The 21,746-nt window shown below is 41.5% G+C and overlaps 1 protein-coding gene across 4 annotated transcripts in view; it reads left to right on the top strand.

Moving 5' to 3' along the window:
* CELSR1 (cadherin EGF LAG seven-pass G-type receptor 1) overlaps positions 1-21,746 on the top strand; it is a 276,729-nt gene that overhangs the window by 139,508 nt on the left and 115,475 nt on the right. For all 4 annotated transcript variants that reach the window (XM_019487425.2, XM_059725889.1, XM_019487426.2 and 1 more), the window contains exon 3: positions 16,958-17,180. In XM_019487425.2, the coding sequence (XP_019342970.2) occupies positions 16,958-17,180 (223 nt within the window). The remainder of the gene's footprint in view (positions 1-16,957; positions 17,181-21,746) is intronic.

Genomic DNA, 21,746 nt, shown 5'->3' with positions numbered 1-21,746 from the left:
CATCCACTGGTCTCCCCACATCCACAGAGCCAGTCATCTCATCATACAAGGCGGTCAGGTTGGTCGGACGTGACTTGCCCTTGGTGAATCCATGCTGAGCTGAGAGTGAGTAATAATGGGCGTGCCTACACAAGACGTTTACTGTGGAATAGGCTAATTATCTGCGTACTAAACACATCTGCACGTGCCTTCTTATTAGGTCGCAGGAAACTAATAAACTGCAGCTGGGTCGTTAACTTTTTTTTCTAATCTTGTATGCACAATGTAAATTTCATAGGATCTGATACTGCTATTTCTTAAATGAATGGGAGGTTTTGCTATTCATCTTAGTAGGATTAGCTGATGAAAGAATTAGGCTAAAAAAATCAAAGACAAACTCAGAATTTGGGTTTCTAATCAATGGACTGTAACCAAATACTGAAGCAAAACACTTCCCACACTTAAATGATGGTCAAGCACATACAGCATATAACATCACAAACACAATACGTCATCAGTTGTTAATATAATTTCATGATTATGTTGGAATTAAGCATGCACAAATCAGATCACCACTACTTTCTGGGCCACCAGCAGTGGCCCTAATCTAGTAAAGAACAACATCTTCAGACCTCAGCCATACCATGTTATAGATTGGGAAAGGAGGCTCTTCCTGATTTGTTAGCCACACAGAACCAGCAGTCCAGTACATTATTGTTTCCAACTGGATTTTCCAGTTACGCTGCTCATCTGTTTATCTAAATAGTGCAATACTGTCTTGACAGTCACAATGCCTGTTTTTTCAAAAAACAAACTAAAATATATATCTAATGGTGATACAGAATTTTACCATCTTTTTATTATTTTTAAAAGTTTTTTTATTTATCTTTTTTTGTTTATTTCTATTTATCTTTTTATTATTTTTAAAAGTTTTTCCATCTTTGTATTATAGCCACTCTTCTCACTTTTCCAGATCAGTTTATTTTATAAGAACACTTCTTTCTGCTTTCTGTTTGCCTCCAACTGAAAACAGGATAAAATTCAGTTTCAGCTTGAATTAATTGCTTTTAGACCTCCCAATGTTAGAACAGAAGATGCTGGGCTGACTCCTGCTACTGTTAACTGCGGGGATCCTTAGAGCTCCATTTAGAGATCTCTAGTTTGACCATTTAATCTGAATGTCACCAAAGGTATGTTTACATGCAGACACTTGGAAAAGGTAAGATAAATTACTTTAGGTGTGCAGTTAATGTACATTAGTTTATGCTTTGGAGCTCTGTTTGCTTCTTATCATTCCTGGAGGAGGATTAAACTACAGTGAATTTGGGCCCCTTTACTTTTGAACTAAAGTGTTCAGAGGGAGCTGACATGCTTTTAGTAGTATGTAGTTCATAATTTTTAACTCGACAGTTAATTCAAGCTTTTCTGAGTTTTCTGTTGCAAACAAATGTCAAGATTCCTTTCTTGCTCTCTTTCTACCATGGTTTCATCATTAATTTTTTTTATCTTGTTTGATTGAATGCTAAAACAGCAGAATTATTCTGTGGGATCCAGAATGGCTGATCCACATTTTTGTCCGTATTTTTTCATAGACAAAACTATCAGAGTTATGAAAACTACCATTGGGAATCTAGACATTACATGAGGTTCACAGGAATTTCTGGAGAGGTCTGTTAGTGGCATAGGAATCTTTAAGGACATACAGAGAATCCTTAAGGACATACTCTGCAGCTATTTACAATCAACGCTTACTTGACAGGAAGCAGAAATACTTGTTTATGTCTTGGCCTTCATTTAATTGGATCAGGGTGGTATATTTGTTGGCTGTTTATTCCTCAAACACTGCAAATTGCCTCCAGCTTTAACATCAGTCTGCTATGAGTTTTCCCTCAAGAGGTAAACAATTTTTTTGTGGTACCTGGTCCTGATTTACACCCACTAGCTACTGATTGATCTGTAAATTTTTATAGTAGCACTCAAAACCTTCCCTTCCTTTTCACCAAATTAATCCAGCTTTCTTTTTACCTGTAAGAATCTTTAATGTCAGCCCCAGCTGAACTGTTAAGAGTGCCTGGAGCTTAGACTCCTTTTCTGGAGGCTTGTACTCCATGTCTTATCCTGCTTGCCTGTGGAAATATTTGCATTGATCAAAGTCCTTCGCTGTCATTTTAAAACCAAGATAAAGACTTAAGGTTTTGTTTGTTTCTTTAATTAGTTTGACAAGATTTCTGTCCAGACAAAGCATTTTAATAGGGCTTGCATTAAGAGTGCTTTGTAAAGGAAAGTGATGCATCAAACACACAGTAATTATTTAATTCCCATCCTGGAAGTTGAAGGTGCAGTCTGCGTAATTTACCCCAAGACTGTTCTTGAATCTATTACTTCACACCATCCATCTGGATTGTAGCTCATTTTCTGATAGTTTGGGGAGTGGGAGAAGTTGTTTGTTTGATTGGTTGGTTTGCTTTTTCTGTTTGTTTTTTGTTTGCTTGAGAAAACTATCTTTGAGATAACTAATAAAAACTTTCTGCAGAAACACATGGCTGGGTATTATTATGTTTGATTCAACAATGTTATGTCATTTTATGATTAATAGTAGCTTATATACAAGTTTTGCTAAGAAAAATACAATAAAATGAGCCATAAAATTATATGCAACATTATCATGTAAATATAAATCATTATACTATAATATAAATTATGATAGCATTTATGTAATTTATAATTTTGTCTAAAATAATAAATTAAGATAATCCATTCTACCAGTTTACATAAAATTAAAACAAAACATGGTATATGAGGATACAATAAAATAAGGCAGTGGACAACACATGTTGTATTTTTTATTAATTTTATTGATTTGAACATAAATATGCAAATGAGGACTTTACTTTGAGAAAAAAATTAAGTCTTGTGTGCACATTCAACTTATACAACTTCAGTTGAAATAATTTTTAAAACAATGTTATTGATTTGGTAAAAAACACTTTGTGGACCTAGTTTACAAATTTCTTTATCAATTAGCTGTGTTACATACTTTTTGTTTTATATACAGGATTGGAGATTTTTTCATAACAATTTTATTTTTAAAATTTCCATAAGCTGAAGTGGATAAAATTCTCAAATGTATGTACATATCAGAAATGCATTTTAAAATATAAAAATATAAATTTACTATAATTTTAGTAATCAAAATAGTCCCTCCTATAGCCTACCCATTAAGTTTTCACCTTCCCCTCCAAGGCCATGGATTCTATTCATTGTTATTTTCTTATTAATGAAAGTAAAACTAAGGAAATGAAAAAAAAGATCCTGGGTGAAAACACGTATTACTTGTGGAAAAGAGAAAACCCTCTTTTAAGGTACCTCTTCTGCCTGAAACCACTCACTCCTCTTACATAAAAGGCAGCCACACTGCATGGCTGGTCAGAGATGAAAGCTAAAAAAAGAAACTCCGGAAATGGTGGTAACACAAAGGCTTTGGAAGAACCAGAGAGAAGAAGAGAAACCATGGGCGAAAAGCTGGAGGGTCTATTTTTCTCCTATTTCTGAGGGTATACCCCATCAATATAACCCACCAATGAACGTAACATTATGGAAAATGTGTGGGTCAGCATTGTGAGTGTTTTTGTTCATTTTACATCCCTTGCCAAAGGATCTTTCTCTTCACCAATGGACAGGCAGCAGGTCACAGATGAGCCATTCCGGGATTGAAAAGATAGGGGAAGGGTGATGATTAAGGTGATTAAGGGGTCCCCTGTTAAAATTGTGTGTGTGTGTGTGTGTGTGTGTGTGTGTGTGTGAGAGAGAGAGAGAGAGAGAGAGAAAGCAAAAGCGAGTGAGTGAGGACTCTTTGTTTTTCAGTGATTTAAAATTTCAGCGCTTGAGGAACAAATGAGGCATTTGGACTTCAGCATGAAGATAATTAGAATTTTGAAATACAGTTGCGTGAAGCATTGTGGGAACTGTGTTTTCATTGTTGCTGCAAATGCTCTTTTATTTAGTGTCTCATGCTTCAGTGACTTCATCTAAATCCCATGCCACTCATATGGAATGGTTTTGTTCTGCAAGGGTATACTGTACTATGCCACTGATATGTTAAGTCTGAAGTTTAGAAGCAGCAGTTCTTTCGAATTTTAAGTTTATTTTTAACATTTCATTCTTTTGCCATAAGCATTTTTAATGCACATTCGCTAAGTGTTTGAGCGATAATACATTATACTTTACAGCATAATAATATTACCTAGGGAACCATCATTTAGGTAGATGTGGGCCACCCACCCCGAAGAGGTCAGCATGCTGACGTGCACATTGTTAATGTTGCTATGAACATGACAGGTTTATATTAATAATTAAAACCAGTGTAGATAACACAATAAAGAACATTTACTCCAACTAGACTTGGCAGTCATTTTAGTCACTTTAAAATTAAACCATGTTTTTTAGAATAACAAAACTTTAATCTAGAGAACAAAGTTAACAGTTTAATTACAAGCTGTAGAACTGACCAGATTTATTTTCCATCAATCTTATAAAAAAAAAGGACTCTTGAATCTCTGTGTTCTCTATTAATTAAAATAAGGTTTATTGAGGGTTTTATACACTACATATTTGACATTATGAAGTCTTCTGCAAGATGTTAAGAAAATGTGGCACTTTTTCTATCTTAGTTGTTTTTTTAATTTTAGGTTTTGCTATACATCTGAACCATTTTTGAGGTGATATAGAACTATCAGATGACCACGTGTTTAGAATTTGAATGATGACCCCTTAAATTTTTAGGTTGCAACCCATTCTTTGGTGTTCAAGTTGTTTTTCAGTTTGTTTGTTTGTTTGTTGGGGGGGTTGGATTATCTCATAGCTAACAAATCAGTCTTGTTCATTTGTGTACCATAGAAGTCCAGAATCCATTATGCCAGAAAGGGTGTGTCTGTCTTTTCTCCCTTCTCTAACTGTCAGTAATCTAACTGTAGGGGAGATCTTTTGGTTTAAAAGCTGAGCTACTCAGAAATAGAAAAGAAGCAGAAAAGACTAAAGAATTGAGGAAGGAGGGAACTACAAGTAAATCTGTTTTAACAAGGTAAAGTTCTGACAAGCTGAAGAGTTAGTAGAAACGTTGTTTCCTCATTCAGGTCCACAATGGAACACTTTTAGCACATGTAGAAAGCATTGTTCAGCTGCCTGAAACTGCCTGTTGGGGCATGCTATTGTAAAATGAAATGGTGCCCAGCAATAATTGCCATTTTTACTCCATGAAATAGTACCTGTCCTGTTAATGCAGCCTTGACTCATTTATAAGTGACCTCTTAACTTTCTATTACTGCTATTTATGGCAGCATTAAGGGCTAGATAATGCAATCCTTTCCCACGATGTGTGATTAAGTGCTCATGAATGTGAGCAAGGATTTCAAATTTCTACTCAGCATTGCAATTGATCTAGCCTTCTGCTCTTTCTCCTTTCCCTTCCCCATAATAAATATTCTGAATGAGTATCAAGGAGGCATAGAAGAAAGATACTAAATAATTTATTTTACATTTAGGCTAGAGTCAGATTACTTCCCTTCTCAAATAAAACTTTTAACAAATAAACAGAGCAAAGCTTAAGTGGTTTTAACTGTGTTTATATATTTTTGTGTTTGTGCCTTTAGGCTTTTCAGAATGACAAGAAAGTGTTTTTTTTAGAAAGGTCTGTTCCAAAAAACTTATCCAAACAAGATGATATAAATTGCAGGTACAATGTTATAATATAAATTGTGTTGTACCTCTAGATAGACAGTAATTTATTCAATTAGCTACATATTAGATACAATTCATTTCATTAGATACATATGGAGATAAAGCTTATGCTCTTGAAAGGCTGTGTTTTGTATCACAATATCTCATGACAAATCAGCGTAATTTGCATTGCAGCAAATTTTCTTGCACATTTACTGTAGTACTCAGCAGGAACTGGATGCTTCTGCTACATAGCTACTTGTTCAGGTGACAGGCCACGTGGAGCAGTGCTGTTTGCCTGTATACACTGCTACCTGGCCTGGTAAGTTTGTAGTGTAGACACATCCTACAATAATTTTCACTCCCATGTATCCAGATGAATCTTATTTTAGAAAGTGACAGGTGGTAAGCACAGCTTAAAAGAGCCCACAAGCTCAGTTTACGGCTCAAACATGGAGGGATCTAATCTCTTAAAAAAGGCATTAATCAATGGAATAATGTAACTAAGAGATAATTGGAAAGCCAGTGAGAGAACAGAATTATTCCTCTGACAGGCTGAAAACGAAGTTCCCTCTCTTAATCCTTCCTTCTTCTGCTCCTCACCCATCTCTCCCACCCCCATTCCTTCGAGGACCCAGGATTTTGTAAAGGGGGGATGTAGGAGCAGTGACCAACACTGCCGCCAACAGTAGCAGCACCTTGACTCCCAACTCCCGCCCCCCCCCCCCCCACAGGAGCAGGCAGACCACACTGGCTAGGGACAGAAGTTATACATAAACCAGTTTAAATGATCAGAAACTGGTTGAAACCTGTAACAGAATAGAAGTTCAGTGCACATAAACCAGTTTCAAACTGGCTGAAACTGGTTTAAGATAAACCTGGTTGAATGTAGTATATAGGTCAAACGGGTTTATGAAGCGTCTGTCCCAGACCCCTTCCTGGTTCAAGTTAAATCAGAGTCCCCCAGCATCCCAGCATGTTTGGCTGGGCTGTCTGCTCCAGAGAACAAGGCTGCCTTCCCTTTCCCAAGCTGGAGCAGTGAGGGCTGGTTCACTGGCCCTCCCAAGTAAACTTCAGCTGGGATCTGGGGCCAGGGAGCGGGGTTAAACTTCCCTTCCCCTGACTACAGAGCTTCCCTGCTCTGCTAAATTTACTGCTGGCTGTGACTGTGGACTACAAATCCCAAAGGCACCTCAAAGCAAGAAATGATGGGCAACCCTACAGTGTCCTGCTGCTTTTATTATGGACTACAAATCCCAGAGACCTTGGGCTCAGCAGGAAGAGGAAGTGAAAACACAGCCCATGCTCTAGAACCCCCTGGCTTCTGGCTTGAACCATTGCACGCATGTGGCTGCATTTCCTGAATCAAAAGTGAATGCCTGTTCTTTTGCTTATTGGTTCAATCTTTGCAGTTTAGACTAACCTGCAAAGACTGAATCAATTCAGCCTTGGGCTTTTTGACTTTTTGTACTTAGCCTATGGGAGCAGCAGCAGCCAGGGACATTTTTAAGTCCCCGTGTCAGGTAAGAATCCTGTGCCCTGTCTACTCCCATTCCTCCCCTCCCCTCCTACATGCTCCCTTTGCTGATTCCAGGGCAGGGGGACCTACAGAGCCATTCTTTCCCCATTTCACTATTGAATGGGGAGGAGAAGGCAGGGGGCATCTAACCTACTTCAGCGATGTAAAAAAAGGGTCCCTGGCTGTTGCTCCTGCTGCGTGGTTTGAAAGGGTGTTACCGCACCCCCTCTGGATCTTCCCCTACCTTCATCTGTAAAGTGAACTAGAGGAGACCCATTTGCTAGGGACAGACATTACACAATAACTGGTTTAAGTGATCAGAAACTGGTTTAAACCTGTAACAGAACAAATGTTCAGTGCACATAAACCAGTTTGAAAATGGCTGAAACTGGTTTGAGATAAACTTGATTGAATGTAGTATCAGACTTAACTGATTTGGGTCAAACCAGTTTATGCAATAACTGTCCCCCGTGCTGGTTTAAAATTAACTAGTCTCCCCCAGCATGCCGGCAGGAAAAAGCCTGGGATGGTACAGGCATATATCCCTAATCAGAAGTCCTGCCAGGGCCTGGCTACACGCAACTCAGCCCAGCTCCCTGCAGAAGCGAAGGGAGGGCTGCTTTAGCACCTCCCCCCCCAGCTTATAGCCTGAGCCACTGCAGGCATGTGCCTGAATTTCCTCAGTCCAGAGAGAATGTCTGTCCAGTTCCAAACCAGTTCAACCTAGCGAGGTTAAACTAACCTGCAAAGATAGAATCAATTCAGGCTCAGGCTTTTTGAATGTCTGCCCCTAGCCTTTGGAAAGTTTTTTCTCAGATGTCTTGTGGAGACATTTTGACTGAGAGTATACAGAGTAGGAAGTCCTGATCTAACATCTTTACACAGCCTGCACTCCATGCTGTGAGCGGGTGTTCATGAAGATAAGTGGTGCCTGATTCTATCTCATGAGGAGCTCTGCTCTGTAGTCCTGTTTCCTCACTACTGCCTTTGAGTGTGCATGCGATTGTGTTTTGCCGTGTGATGCTACAGAAAAACAGTCAGCTCCTGGTATTGCTAAATCCAAGAGTTGAAAAGGAACAAGTCATCCTCAACTCCAGGAACGTATCAAAAGATTGAATTAAAAATAATGAGACATTCTTAAAAATATAGTGTAGGGTGGGAGGGGGGTTTCCTTTGCTTCTGGTTTCTGAACCCTGAGGATAAACTGGGACTTAAAATAACATTGAGTGTTGTGAGACTTGTGATAAAATCCTGGACTTGGCAGCACTGTTCATGTTTACACCACTGCTAATCCCATTGCTGGAATACAGGTACAGTTCTTTCTAGTATAGACAAAACCTACATTGTTTTGAGTCAGGAACTGTTGACCTTTGACAAACATGGAAGGCAGAATATGTTGCACCCTAAGGACCATATCATAGCCTCAGTCTGCGCTCATAGTACCCGTTGAGGCTGCACAAGGGAATTAAGGGTATTATGCACCCCTTAGGAAATATCAAGATGAATCATATTATTTTGTGGACTTGTTCATAATTTCTTCAGTACGTAAACTAATTTATTTCTCCAGCAGATGTGCCCCAGATATCATAGAATCATAGAATCATAGACATCGGGTCGGAAGGGACCTTGTAGATTTTCAAGTCCAACCCCCTGCCTGGGCAGGAGGGAAACTGGGCTCAAGTGACCCCAGCCAGGTAGGCATCAAGCCGCTTCTTAAAGACCCCCAGGGTAGGAGCCAGCACTACTTCCCTTGGAAGTTGGTTCCAGATCCTAGCCGCCCTGACTGTGAAGTAGTTCCTACGGATGTCTAATCTAAACCTACTCTCCAACAACTTGTGGCCGTTATTCCTTGTTATCCCAGGGGGCGCTAGGGGAAACAAGGTCTCCCCCAAGCCCTTCTGGTCCCCCCCTAGTGAGCTTATAGACGGTCACAAGGTCCCCCCTCACCCTTCTCTTGTGAAGGCTGAACAGGTTCAGGTCCTGTAGCCTGTCATTGTAGGGTCTGCCCTGCTGTCCCCGGATCATGCGGGTGGCTCTCCTCTGGACCCTCTCAGTGTTGTCCACATCCCTCTTGAAGTGGGGTGCCCAGAACTGGACACAGTACTCCAGCTGTGGCCTGACCAGTGTCGCGTAGAGGGGGAGGATCACCTCCTTGCCCCTACTTGAGATGCACCTGTGGATGCACGATAGGGTCCGGTTAGCCCTGCCGACCGTGACCTCGCACTGTTGGCCCATGTTCATCTTGGAGTCAATGATGACTCCAAGATCCCTTTCTGCCTCCGTGCTCTCAAGAAGGGAGTTTCCCATCTTATAAGTGTGCTCCTGGTTACTGCTGCCCAAGTGCAGCACCCTGCACTTGTCCGTATTGAAACGCATCCTGATATCTTTAATCCCATCATTATTATTATTTATTTTAAATTACTCCCTCTCAATTGAGTGGGGGGAAAATTAATCCCAAATCATCCCTCCCTGCAGTTTGCTTTTTGTTTTGTTTATTATACTGTGAGAGAAAGGGGAAAATGGCATGTCTCTGCCTTCCTTAGGTCTGTATTATGTTTACAAAGTCTCTGTATAGTTGAGGTGAGAAGAAGTGTGTTCCAGCAGCTACTCATGGAAATACAAGGACAACTCCTCTGGGTTCTCAAGGGACCTCTGAGCATTTCTGCAGGGTACAGTGAGAGTTACCTCTTGTGCTTATCCAGCTCTTGTTTGCATGGGGACAAACTGGAAGATGGCCCCAGTCATGGCCTTACTCTTGCCCAGATGTTTCGGGACATTTTCATCACTGACTTCCCACTTCATGTCTGTTACAAGTGCAAAAGACTGCAGTTGCACCTCGGTACAGGACCCAGTTACAAGAAGAGGGAAACTTTTATCCTATCTACCATCTATATGTGTATGTAAATGAATCTTCTTTTCATACTAGTGGCTTCTCTTCTAGCATCTTACAGTGATATTGAAGATATGCCCACATACAAAGTGGCTGCAGCCCATGGTTCATGGGTTTGGACAAGATGTTTTTGGGCAGAGTCTATGATAAGCAGCAGAGACTCTGTGTAAGTACACATGGAATAAAGTGAAGCAGGCTATTGGGCAGGGACAGAAGGTGGATTTAGGGGTTTCAAGGAAATGAGAGAGAAGAAAACATGGAGTGGGAGCAGAGGAGAGTATTAGGGTTGAATGGACCTCTTGGCAGGTTCCCACAATGGTGGCAGCTCTGAGAAGCCAAGGAGAAAGCTTGCTTTTGCCAGGGTGCTTGAGGCTAGATTTTGACTGACAGGGCTAAGTATGGACAGTCAAAAAGCCCAAGGCTGAATCAGTTCAATCTTTGCAGGTTAGACTAAACTGCATAGATTGAACAGATTAGCAAGTGAACAGACATTCACTTTTGATTCTGGAAATGCAGCCACATACCTGCAGTGGCCCAGGCTAGAAGCTTGGTGGGGCGGGGGCACTAGAGCACACTTCCCTGCTCGGCTGGAGCAGACAGCTTGGGTCAAGGCAAGCCAGCCCACCTTCTGGGGGGTGGGGGTTGTAGGGGAGGTGAAAAGCATCCTGGGATTCTGGGGGCCTGTGAGTTAACTTGAATCTGGAGGGGATTTTGGACAGAAGTTCAATAAACTTTTTTTAACCTAAAACAGTTAAGCCTGATATTACATCCATAGTTTCATAGTTTCATAGTTCGTAGGGTCGGAAGGGACCTGAGCAGATCATCAAGTCCAACCTCTTGCCATGGCAGGAAAGAGTACTGGGGTAAAACGACCCCAGCAAGGTGTTCATCCAGCCTCCTCTTAGTCCCCCATGGTAGGAGCCAGTGCCACTTCTCTTGGCAGTTGGTTCCAGATCCTAGCCGCCCTGACAGTGAAGTAGCACCTCATGATATCTAGTCTGAATCTACCCTTTGCCAGCTTGTGACTGTTATTTCTAGTCACTTCTGGTAGTGCTCAGGGGAACGGGGACTCCCCCAATGCCTGCTGGTCCCCTCTGACTAGTTTGTAAATGGCCACTAGATCCCCCCCTCAGCCTTCTCTTGTGGAGGCTGAACAGGTTCAGGTCCCTTAGCCTCTCCTCGTAGGGCCTGCCCTGTTGCCCCCTGATCATGCGAGTGGCCCTCCTCTGGACCCTCTCCATGTTGTCCACATCCCTCCTGAAGTGCGGCGCCCAGAACTGGACGCAGTACTCCGACTGCGGCCTGACCAGTGCCGCGTAGAGGGGGAACATCACCTCCTTGGACCTGCTTGAGATGCATCTGTGGATGCATGACAAGGTACGGTTGGCCTTCCTGGCTGCGTCCCCACGCTGTCGGCCCATGTGCATTTTGGGATCAATAATAATTCCAAGATCCTTTTCTGCCTCTGCACTGACGAGAAGGGAGTTCCCCAGCCTGTAGGTATGCTGCTGGTTCTTCCTCCCCAGGTGCAGTACCCTGCACTTGTAAGTGTTGAAACCCATCCTGTTCTCATCCGCCCACCCCTGTAACCTGTCTAGGTCCGATTGCAGCCTATTCCTCCCTTCTAGCTTGCCCACTTCTCCCCACATCTTAGTGTCATCTGCGAATTTGAACAGGGTGCTTTTTACCCCCTCGTCCAAGTCACTGATGAAGATGTTGAACAGTGCAGGCCCGAGGACCGAACCCTGGGGGACCCCACTGCCCACATCCCTCCAGGTTAAATAGGACCCATCCACCACCACTCTCTGGGTGTGGCCCTCCAGCCAACTAGTGACCCATTTGACTGCGTAGGTGTCGATGCCACAGTCCCCTAGTTTTTTAAGGAGAATGGGGTGAGAGACAGTGTCAAAGGCCTTCCTAAAGTCCAGAAATACTATGTCCACTGCGACACCTGTGTCTAAGGATTTTGTGACCTGGTCATAGAAGGCCACCAGGTTGATCTGACAGGATCTACCTCTAATGAACCCATGTTGTTGCCCCTAAGCATAATCTCCCCTGCTGGCCCCTCATGGACATGCACCATGATGAATCCATCTAAGTTTATCTTAAACTAGTTTCAGCCATTTTGAAAGTGGTTTATGTACACTGAATTTCTGTTGTGTTACAGATTTGAAGCGTTTTCTGATCACTTGTACCAGCTTGTGTGCAATTTGTGTTCCTAGCCCAGAAGCACTGACATTTTTCAGGGGCTGCCAATTTCCTTTAAAAGCATCAGAAAGCAGAGAAAAAGTAAAAAGCCTCATAAATTTATTCTTTTAGACTGTCTCATGAATTTTAAACCAACCTCATGATTTTTGGCATTTTGTTCTCATGATTTTCAATATCTCATGATTTTTTGGCAGGATTTCTGGCAATTGTGCTTAATTATTTTTGGCTTTCACAATCCTCAGTTGTCTGGCAGCTTCTACACTCAGTAACAATGCATAATCTACTTCATCCCCAATGTTTTGGTTACTTTTTTTAGCTCATTACTATATTTGTCATTCTAGTGCGTGTTAGTCTCAGTAAAGCTATGAATTTGCCCCTGTCTCTTATCCCCAGTGCAGAGCTTAGGGCATAGTAAGCACTCAATCTGTGCTGGAAATGAATGGAGAACATGAAGTAGACATCTAAAGAGTAGGTCATAGAGGAAAAATTTCCTTGCACAGGTTGTAACTTACATTCTCTTTGTTCATTTTGTTGGATGAGGTTTTATGTGCCTCTACTAAGTCTCACTCAATTCTAAACAGGTACCAACAAGATGAGATCTGCTAGAACAATCAGTTTCCTTGCTTACTGTAACTGTACACCAAGTCCTGGCAGTGGCTGTTCACACAGTCTATCAATGTTTAATGTGGAAGCCTGATGAGATTCTAATGGAATCCTAATCTTTTTTTGAGTGCTATATAGAATGTTAAGATCCTGCTTTAGAGATTCGATTGCTCAGTTATCTGAGAGTTGCTGTTACTTTGGCTTTCTTCCAAGTAATACAGATATCCAAAGGAGTGAAGAGTTCATATTATTGGAGGAGATTTTTACAAATGTATTGTTCTGGGAAATATGTAATGCTCTTTTAAGTTTTAAATAAAAAACTTTTCATTTACATATTTTATGCATTCTTTCTCTATTTATCACCATTACAGTTTTTCAGAATGCTTGCTAAGGAGGAAGGATAATTTCATATGATGGTTAAGCTATCAAGAAAATTTGCATGTTCATGATTGATTCTTCTTCAGGGCAGGTGGTTAATGGAGATCGCATTTTCAAAAAATGTTGGTGCCCTATTTCTTGTTGTTCCTCCCTATCCATTAAAGAAAGAATTTATCTCTCTTTAGACTGTCAGTTTCACTTAGGAAAGTGTTTGAGCCCAGGTGAAAGTGTTGGAGCCCAAGTGAATGATTAATATATCCAAAGCGTACTGGAAAAAAAAACCCATGTAGCAGGCAATTCAGTGCAGACCTGCAGATTCTTGCTAACTCTTGTTTAGCCTAGCCAGGTTAGACAAAACTGCAAAGATTGAATCGATTCAGGCTTTTTTAATGTTTGTCCCTAGCCATAATGTGCCCACTGCAATGGTAGCAGCGTACCTTAGTATTCTACTGTCCTTTAAAAGATGTTTTAAATGTTGTCAAAAATATATTTAATATCTATTCAGAAAAAATAGACAAATTGAAGAGACACATTTTAGGCTTATTTGCTTGTCAAGACATATCAGGTGTTCTGAGAGCAATGTTTGCAGTGCTTTCTTGAGTGGGTACTTAGAAGGTCCAAGAATGCAGTTATTAAATAATTCAGAAGGAATTATAAGTAACAGAAGTCACCAAGTTTCTTTGGAGATATTAGATAAGGGGAATATTTTTCTTTGAAAATTAATGCTAACTTTGAATCATTGCAGATTTTTCAATTAAAAAAGATTTCAATAGATTTCATCTATATATTTATAACATGACATTCAACATTAAAGAATATATGTCATATACTATTCTCATTTATGGTAGAGATTAATGTGAGGTACTGTAATTTTATTAACTGGGTAATGCTCTATGTATATGAATATGTTGCTAAGTATAATTTTAACTGAATTGCAAAAGTATTTTTTCCAATATATAAATGAAACCATAATAAAGGTAAATCAATACAGCAAAAGCTCTGTTATCTGGCACCCGTGGGAAATGGGGGGTGCTGGATAACGAAATATACCAGTTACCTGAGAGGCCTGAAGAGGTGTCTTTGCCTGTTTGGCCTGCTCTTCCTCCCAGGCATCAGTGTGCCAGGAGACAGGAAAAGGGGCCCCTGCTCAGGCTGCTTTGCCCTGGGCTGTGGAGGCTTGATGAAACTGGAAGTGCCACAGTGGACACTTCCGGTTTTGCTTTTGCTACATCAACCAGCATTGTCAGGTGATGGAGCATGCCAGTTGCTGAAGTGCAGGATAACGTGACTTTTACTGTAAAACTTTTGAATGGTTTTACAGTTGTACATTATAAACTGAAATTATTTTTGTATCTCAACTAATAATCTGTTGAGCCTGTAAACTCTTGCAGTTTGGAAGAATTAATATAGAACAATTAAATGAGTTCAGCTTGAGAAGGCACTGTATTGCCATGGTATTCCAGCAACATGCTAGAGTGGAAAAAATCCCTTCTGTTTTTCAATGTCATGTCTTTTTTTCTTTTGTGTGTTCAGGTCTGTGCCTTGTTTGCTTTTGTCAATGGTTTTGGTCTCTTTTCAGCAAGCCTCAAGGATTCCATTCCATTCACAGTTGTAGATTTATATCACTAAATATCCTACTCCTTTATAAATAGGACAAGCCTGTGCTTAGTCTTTTATGTAGGAAATATGTCATTCTAATTCCTGAAGAGTTTAGGTACACAGAAGAGGGGTTGTTTGAGTTGTCCTGGATTGTTGGGATGCAGAGCGATTGACTCTGGTTATAGAGCAAACATATTCCTTAGCATCTTTTTAACAAATGTGCTTGTTTTACATTGTGTCCCTTCATATTCAACACACTGCCGGTGGATTTTTTTCCCCTAAAACCGCAATTTATAGCACTTCCTTGTGAGGGGAAGCATGTTACACATCGTTGTAATCTATATGACCTCTTTGCTATGTTAATATTAGGCATCCCTAAAAATAATCTTGCCTGAATTGATACATAGTGGTGGTATTGGGAAATAGGAAAGGATTTTCCATCTTTTTGTCATAGTGATAAAATGTGATAAAATATGAATTTAGGAACATAAATCCTGATACAGGAAAGCATATAACTTGTGTTTAAGCACATGCTTAAAGAGCTTTGCTAATTGAGAGTTTCTGGTTTTGTGTAAAATATTTATTATCAGAGATACTTCATTGTCCCTGCATGCCTTGCAACATGCACTTTTCCAGTTCATTGTTCCCAAATAGACATCTGCAGATGCCTATTTTATCTGGTTATAATAAAAAATGCAGAATTAAATTCAAACTTGAGTGTAGACCATTAAAGTTGTACCCGATACAAGTATGAATTTGGGTGACAGTAATAATGGAATTGTAGGATGCTACTGTATTTCACATCTGTGGGAGAAACATAATTCCTTAAATATCATTTTGACTTCTCTAAGAATGCACTCATAAAGTTTTCATCATGATTGAAGTCATGTAGCTATATAAACCCACAACTGGTAATTATGCAAATATTATAGTGCTGGAAATATCCTTTTTTAGCTGTATTGTGCCACACAGTTTTGCTCTACGTTTAGTTGTCTGGTAGCATTTCTCAGATTAATTTAATTGAATTGTGTTCAGTTTACATAAACCATTTTTCATCCTATCTGGGTTACTGCAATAAATCATAATAGTGACAGTTACCTCACAAGCCACATTCAGTACACAAATGTTAAATAATTACCACACAAATTAGTGCTTTGTAGGAAGAAAATTTTGCAGCAGATATTGCCTTTGCACCCTGCAAAGTCTGCAGAGGCTAAGGGACTCATGAACAGGTCCTATATATAGTCCTTGTAAGCTACAAAATCAAAAGTCAGTTTTGAAAAAGACAACTCTTGTTGTAATACATGAGCAATGGTAGGTGAAGGTTAATGCTGCACTTACAAATTTACCTTTGGTGCAAACAGGCTTCACTTTTTGAGTGCTTAAGCTTAACAAATCTTAATATATTTGAATGGTATAAAAATATAACATTTGAGGATGAAAACTTCAGCAGTCTTTAATTGAGATACATAACTCCTAACAACTTTAATGATGGTGGAAGACTAACTAAATGATAAGCATTCACTAGATACTTCTGAAAAAAATGGAAACAATCTATACGTCATCCGCATTCTGTGCATTCTTTTATAAATGCACACACCTTACTCTGTCGGTGACATTTCCACTAAAACAGAATTCCAGTCGAGAGGAAATTCACACACGTCTGTTCACTCAATTTCCAGCCTACAGTGAAATGCTGGAACAATTTATGTACACTTAAATTGATAGGAAGTATATAGGATTTTAATGATACTGTCATCCCTTTTCTGGTATATATACTTATCATCATTCTAGGCTGAAAGTAGATTAGAAATCTAAAAATTAGAGCCAACTTTGTTAACTATTTGAAAAAGAGTCATTCAGGAAATAATATCCAGAACTACGATCAGTTTTAAAATTTAAAACATAACGTGGCATACACAATGTATAGCTGCTTAGCTTGATTACAGAAATGTGAATGTAAATAGGTTTAATAGAAAAACTTTATCAGTCTCTGGCAGCTTGTTACTTAATTAGAACCTAGTGTCATGTGTTTCATGCCTGACATTTGTTTCTCTCTTTTCCAGGAGAGTACTGTGAAGTGAATGCTCGCTCAGGCCGCTGCGCACCAGGAGTATGTAAAAATGGAGGAACCTGTGTTAACCTGCTGGTAGGAGGTTTCAAATGCGAGTGCCCTCCAGGAGAGTATGAAAGACCTTACTGTGAAATGACAACACGAAGCTTCCCCCCCCAGTCATTCGTTACCTTCAAGGGGTTAAGGCAGCGCTTCCATTTCACAGTTTCCCTCATGTAAGTTAATCCCCTTCTTTCTTAAGACCAGAGGATTTGAGTCCAAATCTGTGATCTTTCTTTGATTTGGGTTCAGGTAGAGCAGGGCTGTCCAACTTCTGGGAGGCCAGGGACTGCACACATGTTGTGAAGGCCACATGCTGTGAGGGAAGCATAAATCCCATTCCTTCCTCCCCTCTTTCACCCTGCTATTACTGCCACATGGGCAACAGGTTTGTTGGGCTTCTTCCCACCATGCTGTCCTGCCCCAGAGACCATGGCCACTGTGGCTTCAGGAGTACTGGGGTGAAGTGGTGGCTGGGTGGGAGTCTGCAGACCATGCATACACCCCCTCATGGGTCAGATGCAGCCCACAGGCCATCAGTTGGACAGCCCCGAGGGTAGGTGCATACTGAAGCGCACTGAGTTAAATGTGTCTGACAAAACTGCCATTGATTCCTATGGTAGATGTAGCATGAACATCTTCTTTGGCATTTTTCTTCAATAATCCAATACTATTTAATACCCAAATTGCATTTAAATCCTGCCCTGCTAATCATGTGAAGCTATGTGAAATGCTGTTGGCATTCCTTTTATATATTTAGTTTATTTATGCATTTATTTGATTCATATGCTGCTCTTCTCAACAAAGACTCATGGCAGCTTATAGGAAGGGAATAAAATAACTTATAAAAGCAACAGGAATATTAAAAAATATATATAAAATAACCTCATTCCCCCAACAGTAGCCCAGCTTAGCCTTGCTTGCTAAATTCTTGATCAGAGAGGAAAGTCTTAAAGCACTTCTAGAAGATGTCTAGGCTCAGGTTCTGGCAAGCCTTAAGGAGAAAGAAGTTTCAGAGCCAAGGAGTGACTACCGAGAATGACTTCCATGTGTGTTCACAACTATCATATTACAGTGTTCAGTAGAAAGTAGTATTTTTTGTCTGCATGTGTAGTTTTTCCTACTGAAGTTTCACAAAACCTTGTATTTGAATATAGATAAGGGATGAATTTGTAGCCCTTATGGTTTAGGAGAGAGCAGATGTGCCAAAGTGTCCAGAGAAAAGGCAAGAAGGAGCTTGTAGGAGGAAGGCATCTCCAATGTGCAGCCAGTAGAGACATGCCTGGCATGTCCTGCAGCAGCATGTCTCACATTTGATCTGGCTAGATGCCTGCCAAGCAATTGCTGCCCACATTTAGATCTGTGGTGGGTACAGTCAGCAAGCTGTGATTGCCCAGTTCCTTATCCCCTGTCATCACTCCTGGCCTCAAATAAGGGCATTTGAATAGCACAGGGATATGGTGGGAGGTTGGGGCTCCACAAAACCCATTGCTTGTCTCAGGCTGCATTAACTATGTAACACAATCCCTGCAGATTTTGACCAGGGAGATAATGGCCAGTTGTTAGGTGTCTACTTCCAGACTACCCTTTCATTGAGTCAGAATGTACAGTCATTTGGGCTGCTTGCAGATGTGAAAAAAAAAAGAAGTGTTTTAATTTAAACTTGGCATGCTCCCGTGCCAAGCCCAGCACATGCCCAGAAGAGGCAGTAAATTAGTTTGACCCGGCTTTGCAGCATCTGTATAGATTGGGCATTTTAGTGGGGCTTTTTTGGCACTTTTATCTAATGGCTGATTGAATCATCTTTAGATAAAAATGCCGAAAAGGCCTGCTGAAGCACCCAGTCTGTCCAGATGCTGCAGAGCTGAGTTGAAAGTAACATGCTTCTTCCTGTAAAGCAATTTGTTTTATTTTTTCATGTCTGCAAACAGCCTTAGGCTCTGTGAGTGCCAAAGACTGGCAGAACTATATTTTGGAAGAGACTGTATCTGTTTTTGCAAGGAAATGGTGTTCCCATGAATGGAGGGTGGAAATTCTCCCCTTTTTTTATTGTGCCCCAAATAATTATTCTGCAGATAAGGCAACTACTTCTGTCCCTTCAGTCTCTTAGTATACGTTTTCTTTAGATGGAATAAGAGATCAAGGCTAGGTGAGGCTTAACTAAACCAATGTTACCCAATTTGTAAATGCAGCTTTTTTCTAATGAAGGTGCAGCCTGGAATCTTTTACTGATTTAGCTGGTTGAAGTTGACCCTTGGTTTCTAAAGTTGACTTTGACCAGGAACATCACAGGAAAGTGCACTACCCTGTTAGGACACCAGGAAGAGGTTTAGGGTTAGTTAATATATACAAAAGAAGAAATAGCAATTAGCATTGGATGTTTGCCTACCTTAGGAAAAGGGGTCAGGATTAGTTAAGGTTTTAGTGCAGATCAATCAGTTTTGCTAATCTAAGCAAATCCTAGAAACACAGCTTGTTGCTTTACACCCAAATGTGGCCCTGCTGCTCCTTTGCAGGATGTTTTCATTTTACCTTTCTTCTGCCTTAACGTTGTGGTGGGCAAAAATTCAATAGAGCCTTGTAAGTGTAGTTAAATCAACATGTGTAGATACAATATATACAATTTGCCAAGTTCTTGAGATAAAGGGGCCTGTGTGTGAAGGCTCCACATATAAAGTAGTGCATTTACATGAGGTCCCCTCCTTCCGCAGCATGGAGAAAAAAGCCCTTCATGTTATATTTGCATACAAGGAAACCCTGCCCCCCCATTAAATATGTTGTCTATCATTAAACTGCTGCTAGAAGCAGCATGTGCTCAATAATAGAAACTAACTATGAAGTTTTTTAAATGTAGCCCACATTAAGCATGTCTGTAAAACACATGGCCAATATTGGGCAAACACATTGATGGGAACCTTCCACAAGGCTTGGTTGGTGCAGCCCATCCAAATAAACTATAGTGTCCATTGCACTTAGCCCCCTCAGTGCCAACTCTTAGATTTGAGTAAATATGGTACTATGCATTGGTTTTGATCAAAACTGATCATACGGCATGGTAAGAAAGTTTCCAAACATCCCTAAAAAACAAGGGAAAGCTGAGAGAAGAAAGGATTTAACCTGTCAGATCCATATTCATTGTAAATGAAGGAGTGTTCTATGGTCTCTGCCAACGTGGTTCTTGTTCTGTGAGAGGCCTCTCCCAGCCGGGCTTTTAGGAAGGGACCCTTGTAGTGTAGGATGCTTTTGCTTAGTATAGTTCCAACTCACTTTGTGGGAACTTTCTGGGAAACAACAAACTAGCCCAGTAGTTTTCACATCAGGGAGCTACGTCAAAATCTTAAAGACCTCTATAATGGTGATTCTTAAATTTTTTAGCCTCAGCGCACCCCTTTCTCAGTTTCAGGAACCTAGTAGCACCCTTTTGGGAAACACTGAGTTAAAATTTAGGTACTGGAAGGTGAGGATGGCAGGGGTAGGACCTCACCCTACTGTGTCCTCCCTGCCCCTGGTCTGTACCTAAAGGCTAAGAACAAACAGTCTAGAAGTCCAGGACAGAATTGATTCAATCTAGGCACCTTCCTCTAAGGTGCGTAGGTTGAACCAATAGCCAACAAAACTGACATTCAAGTTTTCAATTGGGAAAGGCAGGGAGAGGCCTGTACTGATACAGGCCAGTAGGCAAGGGGTGCTGGAGCATACGTCTCAGTCTGCTGACCATTGTCAGCCCAGCCAAGTGTACCCAACCCTCTGCTGTCCTCCCACAGGGAGTTAAGGAGCCCCCTGTCTGGGTGCTGGCCCACCTTGGGGGAGCTTTCCCCCTGCCTGGGTTCCTCAGCCTTGGCAGCCCTGGGTTGCTGAGTGGTATTTCCACCCTTCTCCTTTCTGGGTATGATTGCTGCCACAGGATGGAGGGAGAAGGAGTCCTCCTGGCTGGGTGCCTGCCCATGCAGCCCAGTGTGGGGGCACTGGGAAGCCCTCACCTTGCAGGGCTTTCCCTCACCCCCGCCGAGGGTGCCCCAGCCAGGGGCAGCCCCAGGGAGCTGAGGGGAATTATTCCCCTCCCGAAGCCCAGAGCTGCTTGCTTGAGCCCCTGCAAGTCTTAGGCATACCCCAGGGCCGCCTTCGGGAGCAGAGGGAAATTCTTCCACTCTCCTGCACTAGGTCTGGCTTGCAGCAACTGAGGCAAAACCATCTGTGGAGGAGCAGGAGAATTTTCCTTCCCTCCCTTAGGCTGCCTGAGACTCACAGGGGCTGAGGCAAGCAGCTCTGGGGTTCGGGAAGGGACGAATTCCCCTTGGCTCCTGGGGCTGCCCTTGTCTGGGGGACCCTGGGCTGGGGTGATGGGAAGCCCCCCAGGGCAGGGGCTTGCTAGGTGCATGGGCAGGCACCTGGCTGGGAGGAGGACATCTCCCTCCCTCCTGTGTCAGCCACTGAAGTAATCAGCAGCTGGGAACAGGGTGGGGGAGTGCTGCTGAGGGATGCAAAGCTCCCATCACAAGGGCTTTCCCTCCCTATGGGCTGACAGATGCAGGATAAGGAGCAGAGGAGCGAAGCAGTCCCTACTTCACTGGAGCAAACAGCATAGCCCAGGGCTGCAAAGCAGTCTGGGATGCTGGGGGACTGTGAGTTAACTCAACCAGGAAGGGATCTGGGACAGAAGTTCCATAAACCAGTTTGACTTAAATCAGTTAAGTTTGATACTACATCCAGCCAGGTTTATTGTAAACCAGTTTTGGCCATTT

This window comes from Alligator mississippiensis, chromosome 4 (genome assembly GCF_030867095.1).
Source record: "Alligator mississippiensis isolate rAllMis1 chromosome 4, rAllMis1, whole genome shotgun sequence".
In the NCBI taxonomy this organism is placed as follows: domain Eukaryota; kingdom Metazoa; phylum Chordata; order Crocodylia; family Alligatoridae; genus Alligator; species Alligator mississippiensis.
The sequence above is the reverse complement of the archived record's forward strand: the minus strand, read 5'-3'. Positions and strand labels throughout refer to the sequence as shown.